We start from the raw sequence: 24,756 nt of genomic DNA, 5'->3' as shown, positions 1-24,756 counted from the left end.
TCTAGTGCTTGTGCATGGTTTGACATTTTACTCAAGGGTTGACTTGGGTGAAGGTTTCATTTTGGTGCTAATAAACAGCTCTTTAGAAATGTTGGAATGCTGGACAACAGGAACAGTGCTGATAAATATTTCCAAACATTCTGCATGTATACTCTGCTTCATTTCTCCTGAATAATTCTGGAAATTTCACCTGGAGTGTATACATGTATAAGAGAGTAGGCGTGACAAAGTAAGAACCGGGGGGGACAAAAGCCCTCATATAACTTAAGGCAATTGGGGGAATAAACTGTTGGATGTGTACTTTTTTTATGTAGATTTGTTTTGCCGGTGGGTTGCGGATTTTTTTTTTTGCATTGCTCAACCAGATATTTTAGACAATGTTTATGCTTTTTTCACTTCTGTGTCTTACTCTGAGAAGGATGGTTAGGTGGGATAAAATGAATGACTCCCTGTTGGATTAATTGTTACACCAATCAAGCAGATAATTTAGACTTTTCTGATTATATTTCTGTTTCTGATTCTATTGTGTGGTTGTCTTAGTGATATCAATGCTATTAATTGCAGACTAGTACCAGCATGGAGCTATCTATTTTTGGCAATATGCCTGGCTCTGTCAGTCATGTGAGGAATTTAGGTGGGCAGTTTTGTCATTATTGGTTCATATGTTTGGTTCCATTGCCTACTCAAAAATGTTCAAAACTATACATTTAAAACACGCTCTAACAACTGATGACGTATTATACAAGGGATATGATTTAGTTATTATACACTGAAATTTATTGCAATGAGGAAGGTGAATTAAAGAACTTTTGTGTGGTCCTAAAATGTGTGCAAGAGGCTGATGGTTTGAAAACAGCTCAAGGGGAAACATAACATGCCGATGGCCAGATTCATTTTCTTTCAGTGTGAGTTTCAGTGCTGTTTCAGTGAATGTAAGTTTCAAAATCATAGAAGTTGTAATGCCAAGTCTGTTCTCATTGTGAGACTGCATTACTTTGTTTAGCAAATGTCTGTTAGTGTTTGTGCTACAAAATGTGAAGTAAATGTTTTTAATTAAATACAAGTATCTGCAATCATTGTAGAGGTAAAGCAGAAAGTATGCACACAGAGTTTTTGTTTATGGCACTGGGGAGAAATGGAGAACTAGCCAAGTAAATAGACTATGGAATGGCTTGGTGTGTGTGTGTGTGTGTGTGTGTGTGTGGGTTAGATTTCTGCTCTCCTTTTTTGGCACTGAGTTATGTTATGACAAAAAATAAATGATTGGAAGGATATACTCTGTTATAGTAGGACATTACTAGCCCTGGTTTGTATTACTTCTGTAGTCAGCAGATGTTAGATCTGGCCCAATACATTGAAAATACATTTTACCAGGTCTGACAGTCTCCATATAGTAGTGGCAGAGTTATATAAGGAGAAAAGGAGAGAAGGGGTGGTATAACATAGCATGGGGATGGGGAGAGCTATCAACAAACTAAAAATAGAAATTCTATAGACCTGGAATATATATCAGGTGTTCTTGTTGCTAACACTGCCTATTGCCCATGTGTTGCAGAATGGTGCTTTTCTCTTTTAGAAGGGTGTTTGCCTAGATTATAAGAGGTTTAGTTGTGGGGGCCTATACTTAATTTTGCTGTGCTGGGCTATACTAAGTTTGTTGCAATCACTTATTTATGTGTTGTCCTTGTTTTGAATGAGTTTGAATGAGTCTGAATCTGCTTCACTATGTACAGAAGCTTGAACTGAGTTGCATCTTACTCTGAAATTGATCTCATACTCTTGTCCTGTAACTGGCATGTGTGTGCACCTATCCTTTTCTGCATTTAGCACCGTTTTTCTGCCATTGTTCAAAGTAGTTGCTACTGGTCTCTGTTCATAGGATCATAGGACGTTACTAGACTAATGGCCCCAGGGCCCTTACAAGCCTAGCCAAGTTCAACCTGTTTCCCCAAGGGTGTCTGGTTCATGTACACACTAAAATAATTACCTATTGTCCTCGTTCAAGAGTGACACAGTTGGAATCCCTGGGGTGAATTTCCGGTTACCCATCCAATCGTCCAAATTAGGGGCTTTGCTTAACATGAATAGTAAGTTTGTTCCAAAGATGGGCAACCTCTGTGAGACAGATCTGTCTCTCCAGCAAGTTTTGTTGATGTCACATACCAGGTTAAGGTCCTTTGAGCGAGAGATCCGTGTACCATTTGACTTGCGAATGTGCAGCATTTCCATTACATCTGGGTCAGAGATAGCTGTATATGCAAGGCACAGGTCACCTCTGAGCAGTCAGTATGACAAAGAGTAAAGTGACAATTACTTCAGCCTGTCTGCATAAGACAGATCTTGAAGACCCTGAATTTTATCTGTAAATAACATTTTGTGGTCTCTCCAATTGCTGCAGGTGTTTGGACTTACTCGGGTCTTGTCCTTACTGATGATAATGACTCTGTTACACAGCAGCTGCACAAGGTAATATAACGAATGCCTATTCAACAGGTTCTGTGGAGTAATTAGCACCTGTCTCTGAGCATGCATAACTTTGCAGTAATGAAATGCAGGTCATTAGCACATTACCAATAACTGCAGCTACAAAATATCACGGACTCATTACCACTTTTCAAGCAAACCTGTCAGCAGCTGTCAAGAGTTATTCACATATAAGTCATTAGCACATTGATGAATGGACAAGTCAGATTTGGCTTTTTATCCACTTGGAGTCATTGCAAGCCACCCCCACCACCACCACTTTCTTTCTGTCATTTGTACAATGTCAAGAAATGTAACAAATGTGTGTGTGTGTGTGTGTGTGAAAGAATATATTTTACAATGTTTACTTTTTGTTGAGTTACTAATTATAGTTTTGTAGTTATTTGTCTTTTGTACTTATAAGGCAATGACTATACCCTACGTCAAATGTGGTCTTTATTTATTTGAGACTATCCTGCAATATTGTGGTAAATTACTTCCGGTGCATTTTGAATTGTGAGGTAATTTTGTTGAGTTACCAATTATAGTCTTGTTCTTATTTTACATTTAAACCTTTCAGCTGTTACAGTACAAAAGGGTCATATGGGGACTCATTTTCCATATGTTTGGGTGTTCCTCATAAAATGGACTGAAGTTGCTAAGTAACGGACATTTCTGTTTTACATTTCATATTCCTTAGAGAAATGCATTAGTAACAGAAATCCTGTTCTACCAATTTTTTAAGTGCATGACAGCGTTATTTATAGTCTGGCCCTATTTATTTTATGCTTTGTCCAGATGTCTTGCTCTATGAGGCTGAAGTTTGTGTGTGTCTGAAAGTTAAATGCCATTATATATATATATATATATATATATATATATATATATATATATATATATGCAATTTTTGAACACCTGCAGTCTTGGTGGCCATGTTGTCAGTTTGTGTGGTCTGATATAATTCCTCGACAGATATGGAAAACAGCAAACAGGCAGTTCACAAGGCCAGATGTTTATAGAATGGGTTCATGCATGGCTTGATGCACAGTGTTGGTGGATCTTCAATCTACCATGACAGCATCACTGCGAAAGATGTTCACCTGCTTAGAAGGGATGGCGTTCACCTAACTGAGGAAGGCATTGCATTGTTCTTGACTGACCTCCACAATGGCGTGAGGAGAGCTATGCAGGATTGACAATATGCAGCTTGTGAGAAGAATGTAAAACACACATGACCAAGTAGGACCAGTATAGTAAGTAAAACTCTATTATGAAATGTGTTGTGTAAAATATATTTTTCTGAGTTTGGCAAATAACTGTGGTAAGGAGCTGATGAAGATGCTGAGAAAGAACACCTGTTTCAGGAGAGTGCTAGCACGTACAATCTAATATGTCAGTAACCATCCTGCAATACTTCTTTTTTTATTCTGCTTTTATCAGGCACGTGCAGAGTTTAGATGGCAGGAAGGGCTTAGTAATATTCATATTTTGGTAAATAACTTTGCAAGGGACCATGTCAGTGTGCCAAGTAATACCTCATTTTGAAGACAGTTTTGATAGTTCTAACATGGTAAAAGAATTGTGCCTGTATGTTGTACACATGTGCAGATATCAAAGTTGGTTTCAGACTTAGGTTATGGAAATTATGATTTTTTTTTTATATTTTGGTAAAGAACATTGCAAGGGAGCATCTGAATGTGCTAAGTAATACCTCATTTTGAAAACAGTACTGATAGTTCTAACATGGGAAAAGAATAGTGCCTGTATGTTGTACTCATATGCAGATATCAAAGTTTGTTTCGGACATGGGTTATGGAAATTATGATTTTTTTTCATATTTTGGTAAATAACTTTACAAGGGAGCATCTGAATGTGCCACAAAATACCTCATTGTGAAGACGGTATTGATAGTTCTAACATGGGAAAAGAATAGTGCCTGTATGTTGTACTCCTGTGCAGATATCAAAGTTTCGGACTTCGGTTATGGAAATTATTAATGTTTTTCATATTTTGGTAGATAACTTTGCAAGAGAGTATCTGAATGTGCCAAGTGATACCTCATTCTGAAGACAGTATTGCTGGTTCCAACATGGTAAAATAATTGTGCCTGTATGCTGGACACATGTGCAGATATCAAAGTTCGTTTGGAATTAGGTTATGGAAATTACGATTTTTTTTCATATTTTGGTAAATAACTTTACAAGGGAGCATGTCAGTGTGCCAAGTAATACCTCATTCTGAAGACAGTGTTACTCCTTACAACATGGTAAAAGAACCGTGTCTGTGCACTCTACACATGTACAGATATCACGGTTTGTTTAGTCTTGTACGATTATGAAAATTATACATTTACAATACTTTTCATTATTATGCCCATATCTTTGTGCCCATATCTTTGCAAGGGAGCATGCTGATCACACAAATTATGCATCATTTTGAAGCTGACATTCAGATGCACAACTTCTACACCAATATGTAGGCTCTGTCTGTTACAAGTGATGAGATATTATGCTTTATTTATCAATTATGAAAAATAATATATTAATCATATTTCTGTGAATATCTCAAGAAAGGAACATCACACAGTAATGGTTAAGGTATCCATTTTAATCTGACATTCATACTAACAAATTACATTCAAATTGTATGGGTCTGCATGGTACATTGACCAAGATATTATGCTTTGTTTTTCCAAAAAGGTAAAAAATATGCACAATATCAGCATTCCTTGCCAAATATTTAATAATGACTTTGATATACACAATCAACATTTACACTGTTGGAAAGGACAGTTTCTGCTGAACAACTTTCACGTTCACATTTTTAGTCTAGCTCTTATAGTTAGAGAGTTATGAACATTTGTTTTCTGTATGGTATTACAAATGGATTTTCAGAAAATGAGCTCAGACAGTTGTTCCTATGGTGGAATTAAGCAGGCAGCTTTTCCTGAGCAGCTCCGGAGTGAATGAGTTAATACAAGAACAAAAAAAAAAAAGAAAAATCTAATGCACATGCTAGCCTAGGAAAACTCGTCATTAATGGGTGTTATTTTTATAGATTTTAAAAGTAAGTCAGGGTGCTCTGGGTGGAAAGCTCCTTCAAGTCAGTGCTGGTAAGTTAAGCATGTCTGTTAGCTTCTACAGGTTTAATGTTTACATATTTTATAGTAGGCTTAGATGAGAGGTTTATTGTATCATTTTATTTTATGATGAGTTGTTTAGCTGAAGTGAGCTTTAGATGAACATATACACAGCCATTACAATCAATAGCTGAAATGTGCAAGTTGGAGAAAAATGGACAGCTCACAAAATGAGCAACTACTTTACATTTTGGCAACAGCATTTTCCACAAAAGACAATTTCCATGGGAAAACAAAGCGCAGTCTAAAGCCCTTGATAAAGTACAGGGAAAAGACTCCTATCCCCAATTATTTAAAATAACCTACTCTGATACTGTACAATCTCACAGTATAGTTCAGGGATGTGGTTATTTCACAGAAGATGCCTTCAACAACACAAAGGACAATTGAATGTGCACATCCTCCTAGCCAAGCAGGGGCAGCATGCCACCCCCCTGAGAAAGGGGGGTACAGAATGTATACATCTTGTTTCAAGATCAAGATATCAAAAGGTGAAATCCCAGCAGTGTCTACTTTAGAAGGGCTTTTAAATCAGATCACTCTACATCCACAAAAGTAGGCAGTCCAAAGTAGTTTTGCAGTGAATCTCCCATGCCCATTATCTTTTCAAAGTGTAGTGTAACCCAAAGAACACATCTTCATGCATACAAGTCCTCCCTGTCTGCTATTTACAAAAGGACGTTTGGTTACTGCTTCAACCCAATAAAATATTTATGTGCCACAATCTTTATGTGCAATACCACCTTAGGTTAGCTACACACAGTGACCGTGCATGTATCCCACAACACTTACAGTCCACATGGAAAGGCACCGTTTTTCCATTCTGCAACTTCAGGATTAAGACAAAGTACTACTTGCCAGTTATTTCAAATGTCATGGCTTAAAACTTTAGCAGGTCAGTTTTATTTTTTAAAGAATGTTCAGAAAGACTTGCCTGTATGGATATCCATGGTACTTGGCTCTGAAGATTGAAAGCAACCAACTGAAGAACAGCACCACCAGTCCAATACCTGCAATGCACATTACTGCAGAAGTAGGAAAATAAAACAAAAACAGAAAAGTCAGGTAGGGTATAATACAAGTTCATTAATAAACCACAGACTGGAAAGATATACACAGCTACTGCTAGATTACTAAACATCATGTAGCCTACTTTTGACATATAAACAAAACTTCCAGTGCATGCATTTATATTGTCTGTTGCCCTCAAGTGTCTATCAGGAGGTTACCACCGCCATCTGCCTCACAATAGTTAACTATTACGCTTGCAGTGCTCTGAGCAGAGGTATGCACAGTGCTGAAAACCCATCAAGAGTACGGCAAACAGAATTTTGCCCGTCAATTTGGTATCGACGCAGATAGCCTCAAAAGGAAACCCTGTGAACATGCAATATTCAACATAGCAGGAAGTGTAAGTACTCCCGCATTCAAGACTGGCTGAGGTTGTGGGCATCACTGCAATGTAAGAATGTTACAAAATTCTCTCTCCTGCTGGAGGGATATCACCATCAAGTACAAATTGTCTGAAAGCAGAATCTGGAAGTTGTTCTTGAACATACATCTAAACCATGGTGAGATATGATGCTGAGCTACTACCAAAAAAAAAAACTAAGATAAGGGCTTCATGTTAATTTGTGGTGGGGTGGACAGTGGAGTTGAGCAGAAGTTCTAAACATCCCAGTTGCTGCTCTCTCCTCCCCTTGGAGACACATTAGTTTTGTGTGTGTGATGCACACATTTTCGAGATAGTAAGAGCACTCAAATAGCATCAGTGAAGAGAAAAGGTGCTCATTTTCTGTGATGGATAACAGGCAAATGCATGAGGTGGGAAATGACAAAGGTTTGGATATAAAAGCACCTTGTTATGCTATATTGACACCAACACAGTGCAGTTCAACACACTTGCCTTGCCAAGGTAGAAGGCAAGAAAAAATAAAAGCTGCGGTAGTCCAAGTAGTATAAGTTTGAATACTGCCTCCCACTCCTGACTTTTCACTCAGGCTACAACACACAGACTACAGAATGCTGAAAACAAAACCTTTAGATCTACTTTTCTTGCAGACACCTGCTGACATCACTGCATAGTAGTAAAACGCCTGAACTGGCTACCAGCTACAGAAAGTTGAACCTTCCTACTTGGTACATTTTCAAAATTCTATATGAAGATCACTGCCCTCCTCTAAAAAGAGCTCTTCCTATCAGAGAACAGGTATGTACCCATTTTAAAACTAACAGTGGGGAGCATGCCTTCTCCAAAACTTAAACTTCCAACTGAAATAAAAACTCAAAACTCACTTGTTGACTTCACAAAAACTCTAAGCAGCTACACTGAGGGGAAAAAGATTTTTCAGAAGTAAAATACACACACACATGCACCTGATCTCAGTTTGCACTTTAAAACCCAACGAATAGTAACTTTTTCTGCTCCTTACTATACAAATTGTCTTTACTTCTCAGTTAATACAATATTGGATACACACACAACTAATGTATGGTGAACTGCTAATAGCATCCCCAAATGAGGCATTTGTTACTTAAAAATGATTACAATAACCTCTGTATGTTTGCATATAACTCAGACTGTTGGTCAAATGACCAGCCCACATACCCTGTTATCAAACAGTAAATGAATAAAATAAAATTTTGAAGTCTGGCTCTCTGTGGCTTAACGGGTTGGAATCCTTATTGTGACCCAGGCACTAAGCCTACAACGCAGCCACAGACTATAGTATTCAGAACTGTGACACAGCTGGGTTGGCAGGGTCATCCTCTTGACAATTTAAATGCACCAGAAGGCGTTAGACCATATGAAGCTGAAGTGCTTTCACTTGCCTGCAAGGAGTCTTATGCTTCTGGGGACTGATTGGGCCTTAAGAAGATGTAGAGGAGACCAATCTTAAAGGTCTTCCACAGTGCTGACAGCTACCTTTCACTTTAAGAGGTCATTCACTTCATCTTGGGAAGGCTGAGTGAAGATAACTGCCACCATGAAAAAAAGTATTCAGATGGAGTTTCAGAGCTCCTCCGAAAGAGAGAGAGAGAGAGAGAGAGAGAGAGAGAGAGAGAGAGAGAACATTCCTGAACCTATGAAACTGTCTGTGTACAAGAGGTTTGCAATGGTTCTTGTGCTGTGCTGGCACCAATACATTCCCGAAGGGTACATTCACACCCACTCAAATTTCCTATCCGTTTTTACATACCTATCTTAAGACTAAGTGCTGAACAGACAAACTGGTGTAGGAAGAACAGTGGTGGACACCCCCCCAACACACACACTTATTGGGCCACATCACTGTGCCAGGTCCAAAGGAAGACCCTCAGAAAAGAGTTTCACAGACTGTGATTAAATAAATCGAGAAAATGCTCACTGGAATGAAATCAGTTGGACATGCTACAGACAATCAAACAAGATACAATGTGCATACATGTCAAAAAGCACTCAAACAGGGTGGGAGCTGGAGGGGTTCATTCTATAGATCTCTTGCCATTCATTTAAGAAAAAGTACAGTTGTGTACCTACCATAAATGTAGATGTTAGAGTGTATTCACTGGTTGCAGTCATTACTCTTGGGTTATCCTGATGGCAAACTACCCGCAGTCAGCCAGAATTACAAAGTCTAGGTCCGGTGTAAGTTGCTGTCGCCTCCTCCCCGACATCAGTGCGCCAGGAGTATAAAAGATGCAGCAGACGCCATTTTATTCAGTTTTTCTTGCCCAGATGTCAAGTGCCCCCAAATTGGTAAGCTGAAAAATATGCCAATAAAAATGCATGCACAAAAACATTTCCTTCATCTACAAGCAAATACACCAAATAGGTTGTATAGGATAGAGAAGTGCAGATAGACCCAGCAAAGAAAAGGGGGGTGGTGGGTGGGTAACCTGGACTGCAACAGTGAATACACTCGAACATCTACATTTATGATAGGTACACAACTGTACTATGTTCATCGTGTTTCACTGTGAAGTCATTACTCTTGGGTTGAATCCCAAAGCACAGGGTGGGTAGCTGGGCTAAATAGGATTAGGAGAGGCTATGAGGCCCTGCAGGACTGCAGTGGCAAAGCCTGCTCCGGACTTAGTGTAAAGAGGCAAGTGGTAGTGCTTTGTGAAGGTGTGCACTGAACTCCAGGTTGCAGGCTCTAAGATGTCTTTGGTTGGTACTCCTCTGAGGAAGGCTGCTGAAGTGGCTGCTGCGCTGGTGGAATGAGGCCTAATGCCCTTAAGCACTTATATGCCATGTTGAGAATAGCAGAAATGGTTGCAATGGCCTATCCATTTAGAAATAGTCTGTTTTGAGATGGCCTTTCCTTGTGATCCCACAGCATATGACACTAAAACTTGCTCAGTCTTTCTGAAAGCTTTAGTTCTGTCCAAGTAGAAGCGTAGCTGCCTGTGTATGTCCAAAGAATGCAGAATTTTCTCACTCTTGTTCTGTGGATTTGGATAAAAGGTAGGCAAGTGAATGGTTTGGTTGAGAGCCACACTGGAAACCACCTTAGGCATAAATGTAAGGTTTGTCCTCAGAGAAACCCTGTCTGGATGAAAAATGATGAAAGGTTCCACAGCCATGAGTGCTTGTAACTCTGAGACTTGCCTTGCAGAGGTTATTGCTACGAGTAGAGCTGTTTTCCAGGATAAGAATTTTATATCTGCTGTTGATACTGGCTCAAAAGGAGGCAGTGTGAGGTTTTTCCAAAACATAATTGAGGTCCCAGGCCGGAAATGGTGCTCTCCTTGGAGGCCTAATGTTTTTGGCTCCTCTGAGGTACTGCCTTATTAACGGATGAAAAAAGATAGGTGGTTCTGCATTATAATGGGCTGAAATGGCAGAGGCATGAATCTTAATAGATGAGAAAGAAAGGCCTTTGTTCAGCATCTCAGTTAGGTATTGCAAAATCTGAGGGATATTTGGTACACACGTGTCAATGCCTTGTTCCTGGTTCCAAGCACAGAATCTCTTCCATTTCTCTGCGTAAGATTTTTTGGTACTGGGCCTCCTGGCCTCAAAGATAACATCCAAAACAGCTTTTGAAAGAGTGTTCTGAATGGCTACATTATTCGCCATGTTGCTAGATTTAAGGTCCCGAGTTGGTTGTGCAGGATCTGATTGTTTTGTTGGGTCAGCAGGTGAGAAGTTTGAGGCAATATCCATGCTGGACCTTGAGACAAGCTCTTTAGGACTGGGTACCAGTGCTGGCGTGGCCAGTCTGGTGCAATCAGTATAATTTTTGGCTTCTCTTGTCTGACCTTTAGGAGTACGTTGGGAAGGAGAGGCAGTGGAGGAAAGGCATATACTGTTAGATTTTTCCAGCTGAAGGATAGGGAATCCACTTTCCATGCTTGCTTGTGATAAGTCCTTTTGTGGATCCATTTTCCATTCGTGGGGATCCATGAGGTTTTTGCTTAGTTCGTCTGCCAGAGTATTTGTTTTTCCTGGCAGGAATAGTGATTGCAGGTGAACTTGAAAAGCCAATGTTGTGTCCCAAAAGGTCATTGCTTGTCTGCAGAGGGAGGTAAGAATGTGTACCTCCCTGCTTGTTTATGTACCACATGACTGTAGTGTTGTCTGTCTTTATCAGTAACTGCCCTGGATGAAGCAAGCCCGTGAAAGCTGTCAGAGCATTTTGAACAGCTAGCATCTCTTTTGGATTGATGTGAAGATGCATCTGGTTTGCAGACCATGCGCCCTGAATACATTTTCCTGCCATATGGGCCCTCCAGGCATAATCTGATGCATCCGTTGTCACTGTCTGTCTGGCTGTGGGTAGACTGAATGGCAGACCCTTGTTGTAGTGACAGGCTTCTGCCCACCATCGAAACTCCTGTTGCAGGCAGGGAAGGAGTGCAATTACTGTCTCCAGGCTGTGGCAGTGCTGAGTCCAAACACTTTTTAGATACCATTGTAGTTTCCTCATATGCAGTCTGGCATATGGAATTAGTAGAATGCAGGATGCCATGAAACCCAAGGCCTGCAGGATTTTCTTTGCAGATAAGGTGGTTTTTGTTGCCAATTTCTTGAAGTAAGTAGTCAGATGCTTTTGTTCGTCTGGCGTGAGATAAGCCATCTGGGCAGTTGTATTTAAGCTTGCACCCAGGAATATTAACTCTTGAGAGGGCACTAGTTTTCTTTTCGTTTACTGTGTACCCTAGGCCAATTAGTAATCTTTTTACAAATGCCAGATGCTTTAGAAGAATATCTTTGTTCTCTGCTTGAATTAGGCAGTCGTCCAAGTAGGGATATATTTGAATTCCTTTTTGTCTGCAAAACGCAATTACTGGTGCCAGGCATTTTGTGAAGACCCTGGGCGTAGTAGATAAGCCAAAGGGCAGTGCAGAGAATTGGTAATGCATTGAGCCAGCCATAAATCTGAGGTATCTTCTGCAAGATTGTCTGATTGGGACATGCATGTATGCCTCTTTTAGGTCCAAAGTTACGAGCCAAGCCTTCTTGCCCAGCATGGGCAGTAGCTGCTTTAGAGTCAGCATGTTGAATTTTGGAACTTCCAGAAACGTATTTAGTATAGACAGGTCCAGTATTGGTCTCCAGGTTTTGTCCTTTCTGGGTACTAGGAATAGTCTGGAGTAAAATCCTTGCCCCTGCTCTTGTTGTGGTACTTGCTGAATGGCCCTCATGTCCATGAGTGCTGTAATTTGTTTATGTGCCTCTGCCCATTGATTGTGTGGCAGGTCTGGCATACCTTTTGACCTTGGTAGAGGGTGAAAATGGAACCTGTAGCCTTGGGACACTGCTCAGGACCCATTTGTCTCGGGTAACCTTTTGCCAATTTGTTGAAAAAAGTGCTAGTTTTCCCCATAAGGGGGCCGCCAAAAGAAAAGTGCTTGGATATGGTAGAGGAAAGTCACTGGGACCGTTTCCTGTAAGGCTGTGATTTGTCTTCTGCTTTAGTACCAAACAAAGTATCATGCTGTAATGCTGCATCTAATAATTTTGCTTTAACATGATCAGGCAGATTCTGTTCCTTTAACCAAGCATGCCTTCTAATAACAGTACTTGTAACAGCGGCCCTGCAAGAGGCCTCCAGTGAATCATAACCACATTGCAAAGTATGCTTTCCCACTTGTTCAGCTGCATGCAATAAATCCTGCAATTCCTTGTTCTCTGAACATTAAGTATTTGTCAACAATTTCTGCTTAAGCAGGGACATTAAATATTGCTGATATTTAAGCATATGAAACTGACAATTTAAAGCCCTTACAGCCAGGGTAGCAGAAGTGTAGACTTTTTTCGACCATCTGTCTAGAGCCCTAGAATCCCTATCAGAGGGGACAGGGTTTTTTGCAGTGGAAGCCTTGACCCCTTTGGGACCCTGAGATATAGTTTCTGGGTCAGCAGCGGGGTTTTTATATAGGAATTTATGAGAATCCGGGACCCTGTAGTATCTGTCTGGCTTAGCAGGTGCAGGGGGTAAAGAGTCAGTGGACAGGCCGGACTCTGAAAATACATCTTCAATGTCTAGAACAGGTGGTATAGCAAGGGGTCTGTGCTGAGGAAGTAGTAGAAAGTCCAGGAGCCTTTTCTTAGATTCAGAATAATCTTGGTTCTCCCAGTGGAAATGCTCCCTCATGGTATGCAGGGTTTCCCCAAAAGAATAATCCTCAGGAGGAGAGGTTGAAGGAATGGATTTTTCAGCATCAGAATCCTCATAGGGAAGCATGGAATAATCCTGTTCAGAAGAGGAATCAGAGGAAATAGAAACCTTTTCAGAAGAATCATACTCTGTCTCTTGCCTAGGCCTCTTATCAGGAGGGGGATGGGAACCCATGATCAAAGTAATTACGTCTTCGGCCATTTTGAGCATCTGTTTTTTAGGCATGGAAGTCTGAGCAGGAGAATGCTGTACTTGTTTCTTTGCCTTTAGAGCTGCTTTAGTCTTTGAATCTGAAGATGGCTTAATATATAGTTGTGTAGGTCTGAAGACACCCTCAGAAGCTGATGCCTGCTCAGCAGTTCCGGACCCATCTGAGGGAATGATTTCAGAATGTCCAATACCTTGAGTATCCAGAGGCCCAGTTGGCTCCACGTGGGAGTCAGAAGCGGCCTGTGGCTCTGCGGTAGCAGGCGCCAGGGGCTGCGAAAGCACCTCACTGAGAACCGGCGACTGGCCTAGCAAAGGCCTCGTCGTCAGTTTTGGACCTCGGATGCCTATCCTTTTCCTTGTCCTTGCGTTTTTTGTAAACTGCGGTTGTCGGCTGGTCTGGCGGCATTATATAATTAAATCTTCGGCCAAAGTAATGAAATGCAAAATCGAACCGATGCTTAATAGTGCGTTGGTTAAATCTAGCACAAAACTGACAGCTAGCAACGTTGTAATCAGGGTCTAGGCAAGGAATACAGTAAGAGTGAAAATCCTTATAAGGTATTTGCTTCCCATAAGAAATACAATTGTTAACTTTTTCTGACATCGGTCTGGAGCAAGAAAAAAAGTTTCCCCCACGGGGTACTTAGCTTTAATGAAGACTTTGGTTCTGAAATTCGGATATGAATATCTCGGGAGTAGGCTGACCGGCACTTGTGAACTGCTTTTGCTTCGGGCACCGCGCGGCAAGAAAGGCTGAAGAAAATGGTGTCGGCTGCATCTTTTATACCCCTGGTGCACTGACGTCAGGGAAGAGGTGACAGCAACTGACGCCGGACCTAGACTTTGGAATTCTGGCCGATTGAGGGTAGCCTGCCAGCAGGATAACCCAAGAGTAATGACTGCAACAGTGAAACACGATGAACATCTGGTATGAGCTCAAAGATGAACTCAATGCAAGCTAGAGGACTGGAAGGCCATTACTGAAATAGACCTGCCTCTATGAGGGATTGATCAAGGCCCATTCTTGGATTCTTTGGCTTTCTGATGGTGCTCTTACAGAAGTCCATGTGTGCCTATGGAACCTTCTCACAGATCCCCAAGTGACAATCAACAGCCATCATACTCCTGGTAGTGAAGAATGCCAAAAGTTTTATCCTTCAATGTCTGCACATTGCCAGGATGAAATATTGGCACTTATGGTACTGCTTCATGCTATGCTCCTCTGCCTAGCAGAAGAGACGATGCCAGTGCAGGTCTTGGCTCACTATCACCTGCAAGAACAAGTAGAAAATCTGCACAGTTAGATCCATGGTAAAGAGGGGTAAACCCCTGACTACTCCGCAGATGACTTGAATTCAATTTGTGTACTCGGTGTGCCTTTAGGAGCTGGCCAGGGAAGATGGCTGTAAAAACGTGCTGCAGGCTCATCCACTCTGGGGGATGGGGCTGGCTTTGGCTCGTCACAAAGGTGACACCCAAAAGAGTAGTACAGTTTTGTACCTACCATAAATGTAGATGTTCGAGTATTCACCCTGCTGCAGTCATCACACTTGGGTTATCTTGTCATCAGGCAGTTCCCGCAGTCGGCCTGAATTCCAAAGTCTTGGTCCGGCGTCGGTTGCTGTCGCTTCTTCCCTGACATCAGTGCGCCAGGGGTATATATGATGCATCCGATGACATTTTCTTCAGTTTTTCTTGGCCCAGATGTCAGGTGCCCCCAAAAAGGTGGTCAGTAATTAGTACCAATTTAAGAAATTTAGCACAAACACAGCATCCCTCCAGCTATAAGCAAATACATCAGAAAGGTATTGTGAAGATTTAGTTAGTTGGTCAGAGGTGATGGAGGGAGGGTAACCTGGACTGCAGCAGGGTGAACACTCTAACATCTACATTTATGGTAGGTACAAAACTGTACTATGTTCATCGTGTTACCCTGCTGCAGTCATCACACTTGGGTAGAATCCAAAGCCAAGGATGGGAGGAGGAGTCAAAGAGGGTTAGAGGAGGCTAGAAGGCCCAGCAGAACTGCAGTGGCGAAGCCAGCTCTAGTCTTAGAGTAAAGTGGTAAGTGGTAGTGTTTGGTGAAGATGTGCACTGAACTCCAAGTTGCAGCTTCCAAAATATCCTTGGTTGGCACCCCCCCCCTGAGGAAGGCTGTAGATGTAGCTGCTGCCCTGGTAGAGTGGGGCCTTATGGTAGCAGGAACTGGTTTTCCATGATGGGTATAGCAAAAACGAATGCAATGTCCTATCCATTTGGAAATGGTCTGTTTTGATATAGCCCTCCCTTGTGAAGCTGTAGCATAGGATACAAAGAGCTGGTCAGATTTTCTGAAAACCTTAGTTTTATCCAAGTAGTAACGAAGTTGCCTGTGAATGTCCAAGGAATGCAGGAGTCTTTCTCCTTTGTTCTGTGGATTTGGAAAGAAGGTGGGTAAGTGGATGGTTTGATTTAAAGCCACACTGGATACCACCTTAGGCATGAAGGAAGGATTAGTTCGTAGAGAAACTCTGTCTTGATGGAAAAAGAGGAAAGGTTCCACTGCCATTAGTGCCTGAAGCTCTGAGTCTCTTCTGGCTGAAGTTATTGCTAACAGCAGGGCAGTCTTCCATGATATAAACTTTAGCTCAGCAGAGAAAGCTGGTTCAAAGGGAGGTAGCGCAAGTTTTTCCAGAACAAAGTTGAGGTCCCAGGTTGGTGTAGGTGCTCTCCTGGGAGCCTAATGTTTTTTGCCCCTCTGAGGAACTGCCTTAGAAGTGGATGTGAAAATAAGGGTGGATACCTGTTGTAGTGGGCTGAAATAGCTGAGGCGTGGATTTTAATAGATGAAAAAGAAAGTCCTTTGTGCAACATTCTCAGTTAAATACTGTAGAATCTGAGGCATGTGATGCTGAAGGGTATTTTGGCCTTTAGCTTGGTTCCAGGCGCAAAACCTTTTCCATTTGTCCGAGAAGGCCTTCCTGGTGCTGGGCCTCCTAGCTTCCAGAATAACATCCATAACTGCTTGAGGAAGAGGAGCTGGCTGGATGCTTAGGTGATTTGCCATGCAGCCAAATTTAAGGTTTTGAGCTGGCTGTGTAGAATCTGATTGTCTTGCTGTGTGAGCAAATGGGCAATTTGTGGTAAAATCCAAGGTGGGCCCTGGGCCATATTCCTTAATAGTGGGTACCAGTGCTGGCCAGTCCATCGAGGGTTTTAGCTGGTAGTGGCTCACTTTCGTTTGAAAAGCCTTAGAGGAAATATGTGGAAGGCTATAGCAGTTTCAATTAGGTCCAGTTGTTATTATGTTACTGGATAGCCAAGAAAGGATAAGTTCAAGTGTAGGAATATTGTCACCTGGAAAAGATGGAAGCTATACATATTTGTTTGTGGTATTGATTTGAGATGTGGTAAAGAAGTTCAGCTTTTTAAGTGTGATAGGTTTGTTGTGGGGAAAATACTATGGAAGAGGAATATATAACTCCTCGCCTTTTTGAGAGGTCTGTCTTTTCTTATGATTAGTAGTTTAGGAACTATTTCAGAGTCCTTAATATTGGTTTCAACCAGGTTTCAGAAATAGTTAAAAGTCGGTTTGTTGTGTAAAAGCCAGGCATGAAGGTTACTTTCTTAATGATACTTTGTGAGTTTAAGGAAGTGAATATAAGATTTAGTTGTGGGGGTTATATTGGCAGGGCCTGGGGTTATGGATGTCACCTGATAAAATACTGATCAGGTGTTGTATGTTTGTTTGGTTAATGGACAGCAGGGGTTTTGAATTGGGGTTTTTTAAGATTTGCTAGTTCCTATAGGGATTGGGGAAAGTGTGATGGATAAGTTTGAACAAAAAAATGAAGGTTGTCTGAGTGATAAAGATAGGAAGAAATGTGGGAGTAAGATTATGAAGAGTGAGAGGTGAATTGTGGTGGTTAAGTTATATGAAAGGAATGGGAGTTAAGAGTTTATAGTAGGCTGGAGATGGTATAGAAATACAAGATGGGAGAGGGAGAAGCAATAGTGAAGGAAAGATGGAGAGGGTATCTAGAGCATCATTGTAGTAGGTGACAGAAGGGTGAAAGGATATTGGTGTTGGTGTAAGGGAAGAGTTATATAGAGAGTATATTATATATTAGAACTGAAAGACAGTAGTATTGGATATAGAGGGGTGTGGTCTAGAAGAGGGAAAGGAGTAGGATTGGTTAATTAGTTTAATACCTTAGGATTAGTTTAATACCTTAGGATTGGTTAATTAGTTTAATACCTTAATAAGGTATTTGCTTCCCATAAGAAATACAATTGTTAACTTTTTCTGACATCGGTCTGGAGCAAGAAAAAAAGTTTCCCCCATGGGGTACTTAGCTTTAATGAAGACTTTGGTTCTGAAATTCGGACATGAATATATCTCGGAGTAGGCTGACTTGGCACTTGTGAACTGCTTTTGCTTGGACACCCTTGTGCAGCGGCTTAAGAAAGGCTGAAGAAAATGGTGTAGCGGCTGCATCTTTTATACCCTGGTGCACTGGCGTCAGGAAGAGGTGACAACAACTGACACCGGACCTAGACTTTGGAATTCTGGCGATTGAGGGTAGCCTGCCAGCAGGATAACCCAAGAGTAATGACTGCAACAGTGAAACACGATGAACATCTGGTATGAGCTCAAAGATGAACTCAATGCAAGCTAGAGGACTGGAAGGCCATTACTGAAATAGACCTGCCTCTATGAGGGATTGATCAAAAGGCCCATTCTTGGATTCTTTGGCTTTCTGATGGTGCTCTTACAGAAGTCCATGTATTGCCTATGGAATTTCTCTCACAGATCCCCATAAGTGACAATCCAACAGCCATCATACTCCTGGTAGTGAAGAATGCCAAAGTTTTATCCTTCAATGTCTGCACATTGCCAGGATGAAATATTGGCACTTATGGTACTGCTTCATGCTATGCTCCTCTGCCCTAGCAGAAGAGGCTGATGCCAGTGCAGGTCTTGGCTCACTATCACCTGCAAGAACAAGTAGAAAATCTGCACAGTTAGATCCATGGTAAGAGGGGTAAACCCCTGACTACTCCGCTTAGATGACTTGAATTCAATTTGTGTACTTGGTGTGCCTTTAGGAGCTGGCCAGGGTGAAGATGGCTGTAAAAGCGTGCTGCAGGCTCATCCACTCTGGGGGATGGGGCTGGCTTGGGCTGCCAGCTAAATCTAAGAGTGACACCCAAAAGAGTAGTACAGTTTTGTACCTACCATAAACGTAGATGTTCGAGTATTCACCCTGCTGCAGTCATCACATTTGGGTTATCCTGTCGTCAGGCAGTTCCCACTTGAGTCGGCCTGAATTCCAAGTCTTGGTCGATTAGGAAGTTTGCTGTAAACTTCTTCCCTGACATCAGTGCGCCTAGGGTATATATGATGCATCCGATGACATTTTCTTCAGTTTTCTGGCCCAGGATGTCAGGTGCCCCCAAAAGGTGGTCAGTAATTAGTACCAATTTAAGAAATTTAGCACAAACACAGCATCCCTCCAGTTATAAGCAAATACATCAGAAAGGTATTGTGAAGATTTAGTTAGTTAGTCAGAGGTGATGGAGGGAGGGTAACCTGGACTGCAGCAGGGTGAACTTCCTCTAACATCTACATTATTTATGGTAGGTACAAAACTGTACTATGTTCATCGTGTTACCCTGCTGCAGTCATCACACTTGGGTAGAATCCAAAGCCAAGGATGGGAGGAGGAGTCAAAGAGGGTTAGAGGAGGCTAGAAGGCCCAGCAGAACTGCAGTGGCGAAGCCAGCTCTAGTCTTAGAGTAAAGTGGTAAGTGGTAGTGTTTGGCGAAGATGTGCACTGAACTCCAGGGTTGCAGCTTCCAAATATCCTTGGTTGGCACCCCCTGAGGGAAGGCTGTAGATGTAGCTTGCTGCCCTGGTAGAGTGGGGCCTTATGGTAGCAGGAACTGGTTTTCCATGATGGGTATAGCAAAAGCGAATGCAATGTCCTATCCATTTGGAAATGGTCTGTTTTGATATAGCCCTCCCTTGTGAAGCTGTAGCATAGGATACAAAGAGCTGAGTCAGATTTTCTGAAACCTTAGTTTTATCAAGTAGTAGCGAAGTTGCCTGTGAATGTCCAAAGGAATGCAGGAGTCTTTCTCCTTTGTTCATGGATTTGGAAGAAGGTGGAGTAAGTGGATGGTTTGATTTAAAAGCCACACTGGATACCACCTTAGGCATGAAAGGAAGGATTAGTTCGTGAGAGAAACTCTGTCTTGATGGAAAAAGAGGAAAGGTTCCACTGCCATTAGTGCCTGAAGCTCTGAGTCTCTTCTGGCTGAAGTTATTGCTAACAGCAGGGCAGTCTTTACATGATATAAACTTTAGCTCAGCAGAGAAGCTGGTTCAAAGGGAGGTAAGCTAAGGTTTTTCCAGAACAAAGTTGAGGTCCCAGGTTGGTGTAGGTGCTCTCCTGGGAGCCTAATGTTTTTTGCCCCTCTGAGGAACTGCCTTAGAAGTGGATGTGAAAACAAGGGTGGATACTGTTGTAGTGGGCTGAAATAGCTGAGCCCGTGGATTTTAATAGATGAAAAAGAAAGTCCTTTGTGCAACATTCTCAGTTAAATACTGTAGAATCCTGAGGCATGTGATGCTGAAGGAATTATTTTGGCCTTTAGCTTGGTTCCAGGCACAAAACCTTTTCCATTTGTCCGAGAAGGCCTTCCTGGTGCTGGGCCTCCTAGCTTCCAGAATAACATCCATAACTGCTTGAGGAAGAGGAGCTGGCTGGATGCTTAGGTGATTTGCCATGCAGCCAAATTTAAGGTTTTGAGCTGGCTGTGTAGAATCTGATTGTCTTGCTGTGTGAGCAAATGGGCAATTTGTGGTAAAATCCAAGGTGGGCCCTGGGCCATATTCCTTAATAGTGGGTACCAGTGCTGACGTAGCCAGTCTGGGGCTATGAGTACCATTCGTGGTCTCTCCTTTCTGACTTTTAGAAGCACCTTTGAGAAAAGAGGCAATGGAGGGAAGGCATATACTGTCAGGTTTTTCCAAATGAATGAGAGTACGTCCACTTTCCAAGCTTGATGGTGAAGTGTCCTTGTACAAAATTTTGGTAGCTGATAGTTTTGGGAGCTGGCAAACAGGTCTATGTCTGGGTGGCCCCATTTTTGAGTTATCATTGCAAATACTTGTGGATCCAGTTTCCACTCATGGGGATCCATGATGTTTCTGCTGAGGGCGTCTGCCAATGTGTGCTTTTTGCCTGCAGGAATTGAGCTTGTAGCTGAACTTGGTAAGCCAGTGCTGTGTTCCACAAGGTCATTGCTTGCCTGCATAGAGGGTAGGAGTGTGTACCCCCCTGTTTTTGTTTATGTACCTCATTACGGTGGTGTTGTCCGCCCTTATTGTAAGCTGTCCTGGATGTAAGAGGTTCTTGAAGGTTGTCAGAGCATTCTGTACAGCTAGCATCTCTTTTTGACTGATGTGCAGATTCCTTTGATCTGAAGTCCATATGCCTTGAACGCACTGTCCTGCCATGTGTACCCCCCAGGCATAGTCCGATGCATCTGTTGTCATAGTTTGCCTGGCTGGGGGAAAGTGAAAGGCTGACCCTTGTTGAGGTGACATGCCTGTGACCACCATAGAAACTCTTGTTGAAAGCAGGGAATGAGAGATATCATTGTGTCCAAGCTGTGGCTGTGTTGAGACCATACGCTTTTTAGATACCACTGTAATTTCCTCATATGCAGCTTTGCAAATGGTGGTAGTAGTATGCAAGATGCCATGAAGCCCAAGGCCTGCAGAATTTTTCTTGCAGGGAGTTGGGTCTTTGTTGCTATTACTTTGAAATATTGAGTCAGTTGTAGTTTTTTGTATGGCGTCAGGATAAGCCTTCTGGGCCGTTGTATTCATGCTGGCACCCAGGAATGTCATTTTGAGAGGGTACTAGTTTTGATTTCTTTTCGTTTACTGTGTACCCTAGGCAACTTAGAAGATGTTTTACAAAAGCCAGATGTAAGAGGATGTCCTTGCTTTCGGCTTGGATGAGGCAGTCGTCCAGGTATGGGTATATTTGAATTCCTCTTTGTCTGCAGTATGCAATTAATGGTGCCAGGCATTTTGTGAAAACCCCGGGCACAGTGGATAAGCCAAAGGGCAGTGCAGAGATTTGGTAATGGGTTGAACCTGCAATGAAACGGAGGTATCTTCTGCAATTTTGTCTGACAGGGACATGCAGGTATGCCTCCTTGAGGTCCAACATTACTAGCCATGCTTTCTTGCCCAACATGGAAAGAAGCTGCTGTAGTGTTAGTATCTTGAATTTGGGTACTTGTAAGAAGGTGTTTAGAATTTAAAGGTCCAGAATTGGTCTCCAGGCATTGTCTTTTCTGGGGACTAGAAAGAGTCTTGAGTAAAATCCTTGGCCTTGCTCCCGTGTAGGTAGCAGTTGAATGGCTCTCATGTCCGCAGAGCTGTAATTTGTTTTTGTGCCTCTGCTTGCATTGATTTTGTGGCAGGTTTGGCATTCCTCTTTTCATTGGCAAGGTGTGGAAATGGAATCTGTATCCTTGTGAAATTATGTCTAGGACCCATTTGTCCTTTGTGACAATGTGCCAGTTGCCTGAAAAAAGTGATAATTTTCCTCCCAAGGGAGCTGCCAAGAGAGTCTTGCTTGGCCATATGAGGTTTAAGTCATTGAGTTTGCCTTCTAGTAGTTTGGGGCCCGTCTTCTCTTCCCCTTCTGTGTTGCAGTACCCCATTGTCGAGGTTTGTGGTTGTCCTCTGCCTCTTGGGCGTCTGTATTTGCCCCTCTGAAGTCTGTCAGTAGCTGGAAAGGACCATTTTTTGTTGGCCGATTTCTGCGAGGGGGCTGAACCTGTAGAAAATCTTTGACCATCTGCATAGAGTTTGCCTTATCCTCCATTTTCTTTAAGACCTCTTCTGCTTTAACTCCAAATAGGACATCCTGCTGTAAGGAAGCATCTAGAAGCTTTTCTTTAACATGATCAGGCAGAGTTTGTTCCTTTAACAAAGCATGCCTACGTATAACAGACCCAGTAACAGCTGCTCTACAGGAAGCCTCCAAAGAATCAAATCCACATTGTAAAGTAGGTTTGCCCACATGTTCAGCTGCATGCAACAGATCCTGCATTTCTTTCAATTCAGACTGTTGAGGGAGTGTGCTAATTTTTTGTCTTATTTGAGACATTAGAAATTGCTGGTATTTTAGCATGTGAAATCGACAATTTAGTGCTCTCATAGCTAGAGTGGATGAGGTGTAAACCTTTTTCCCCTACCTGTCTAGTGCTCTGCAGTCCCTTTCAGAGGGTACAGGATTTTTCGCTATAGAAGCCTTAGCCCCTTTGCGACCCTGGGAGATAGTCTCTGGATCAGCAACAGGGCTTTTATAAAGGAATTTGTGGGAGTCAGGCACTCTAATATCTGTCTGGTTTGGCTGGAGCAGGAGGTAGAGAATCTGGATTTAAACTAGATTCTAAGGAAACATCATCCACAATGTGTAAAACTGGGGGGATAGCAAGAGGTCTGTGCTGGGGGAGTAAAAGAAACTCTGAGCCTTTTCTTTGAGTCAGAGTAGTCCTGACCTTCCCAGTGAAAATGTTCCCTCATAGTGTGTAAAGTTTCCCCAAATGAGTAATCTTCAGGGGGAGAAGCTGAGGGAATGGAATCCTCAGCATCAGAATCTTCATAAGGGGGAAAGGAGTAATCTTGGTCCTCAGAGGAGCCTGAGGAAATAGACACTTGATCAGAGGAGGAATAATCTTCCTCTTGTCTAGGCCTTTTGTCAGGGGGGGGGGGTTGGGAAACCCTGATTAAAGAGATCAAATCTTCAGACATTTTAAGCATCTGTTTCTTAGGCATGGGGCCTTGAACTGGAGACTGAAGTGCAGTCTTTTTTGGTTTAATAGGAGTCTTAAGCTTACGATGTGCTTTTATAGTGAGCGTCGTCTGTCTGAAGACACCTTCAGACACCGAAGGTGTTTCTGCAGCACCATCATCTCTTTCCACAATGTCATCGGTAGGGGCTAAAGAAACTGGCTGCGTCAGCCTAGCACTCTCCGCCAAAGGCTCCGAAGTGGTCTCTGGTTCCAATTCTGCGGTAGCCAGGGGCTGCGTAGGAGCCTCACTGAAAACCGGTGAACCGGAGACCGGCCCAGCCGAGGCCTCGGAGTCTGGCTTGGGTCTAGGCTGTCTGTCCTTATCCTTGCGTTTTTTGTGCACGCCGCTAGTCTGTTGCTCCGACGGCATTATGTAGTTAAATTTTCTACCGAAGTACTGTCATGCGAAATCAAAGCGTCTTTTTATAGTACGCTTATTGAACCTAGCACAAAAGCGACAACCAGTGACGTCGTGGTCTGGGCCTAGGCAAGGTATACAATAAGAATGAAAATTCTTATGAGGTATTTGCTTCCCACAAGAAATACAATTGTTAACTTTTTCTGACATCGGTCTGAGGCAAGAAAAGTTTCCTAGCGGTACTTTGCCGGCTTTATTGAAGACTTTGGATCTGAAATTGACTTCGAAAATCTCAGGAGTCGGCCGACCGGCGCGACGCAACTGCTGCTGTCAGTACTGCACGCGGCAAGAAAGACTGAAGAAAATGGCGTTGGATGCATCATATATACCCCTGGCGCACTGACGTCAGGGAAGAAGTGACAGCAACCGACGCCGGACCAAGACTTTGGAATTCAGGCCGACTGCGGGACCGCCTGACAACAAGATAACTCAAGTGTGATGACTGCAGCAGGGTAACACGATGAACATCATAGGTTATTCACGGTAACTCAGTCTTGTGACCATTTACACCTTACCACTATACACCCTTAGATGCAGCCAGTCACGCCAAGGGTGAGGTTTTGAATATTTGTCCAGTCAGCTAGGCGCTGTGTGAAAGATAATACACCAGACTGCATAATTTGCAGGAGAATTCTGTTTCAGAGGTGGAAATGTGTTATATATGAATCTTTATCTCCACAGAGATTTATTTATCTAGCTGCTGGTGAAGATTAAGATCCAAAGCTCTGGTATTAGTGGAACTCTTTGATGGAAGGCAAGGCACAGTGTCCCCCTCAGAAGTCTATAAGATAATGAATAAACGGACACTGCTTCCAGACTTTTCTGAAACCTTAGGGTTTTTGAGATAGTGAACTTTTTAGTTAGGAATGCCTGGGGCCTTTCTAGTTGTTTATGTCAAATGAGAAACATCTTGTATCCCCAAGTGCCATAATTATTGCTGAATACAAGGGAGAAATTAGGTTTTTAGCTCTGAATTACATTCTGCTTCCCAGAAATTTTCTGAAACCTTAGGGCTATTTGAGACTAGCCCTGAACTTAAAATCATTATCTGA

At 42.4% G+C, this 24,756-nt stretch overlaps 1 protein-coding gene across 1 annotated transcript in view; it reads right to left on the bottom strand.

The window, feature by feature from the left end:
• Window positions 1-6,511: 6,511 nt before the first annotated feature.
• The window catches only part of MAGT1 (magnesium transporter 1), a 281,130-nt gene continuing 262,885 nt past the window's right edge, over window positions 6,512-24,756 (bottom strand). Inside the window, exon 7 of the mRNA XM_044057255.1 lies at window positions 6,512-6,683. Within this exon, the coding sequence (XP_043913190.1) occupies window positions 6,512-6,683 (172 nt within the window). The remainder of the gene's footprint in view (window positions 6,684-24,756) is intronic.

This window comes from Protopterus annectens, chromosome 15.part0 (assembly GCF_019279795.1).
Source record: "Protopterus annectens isolate FY-2018-M chromosome 15.part0, PAN1.0, whole genome shotgun sequence".
Taxonomy (NCBI): domain Eukaryota; kingdom Metazoa; phylum Chordata; order Ceratodontiformes; family Protopteridae; genus Protopterus; species Protopterus annectens.
The sequence above is the reverse complement of the archived record's forward strand: the minus strand, read 5'-3'. Positions and strand labels throughout refer to the sequence as shown.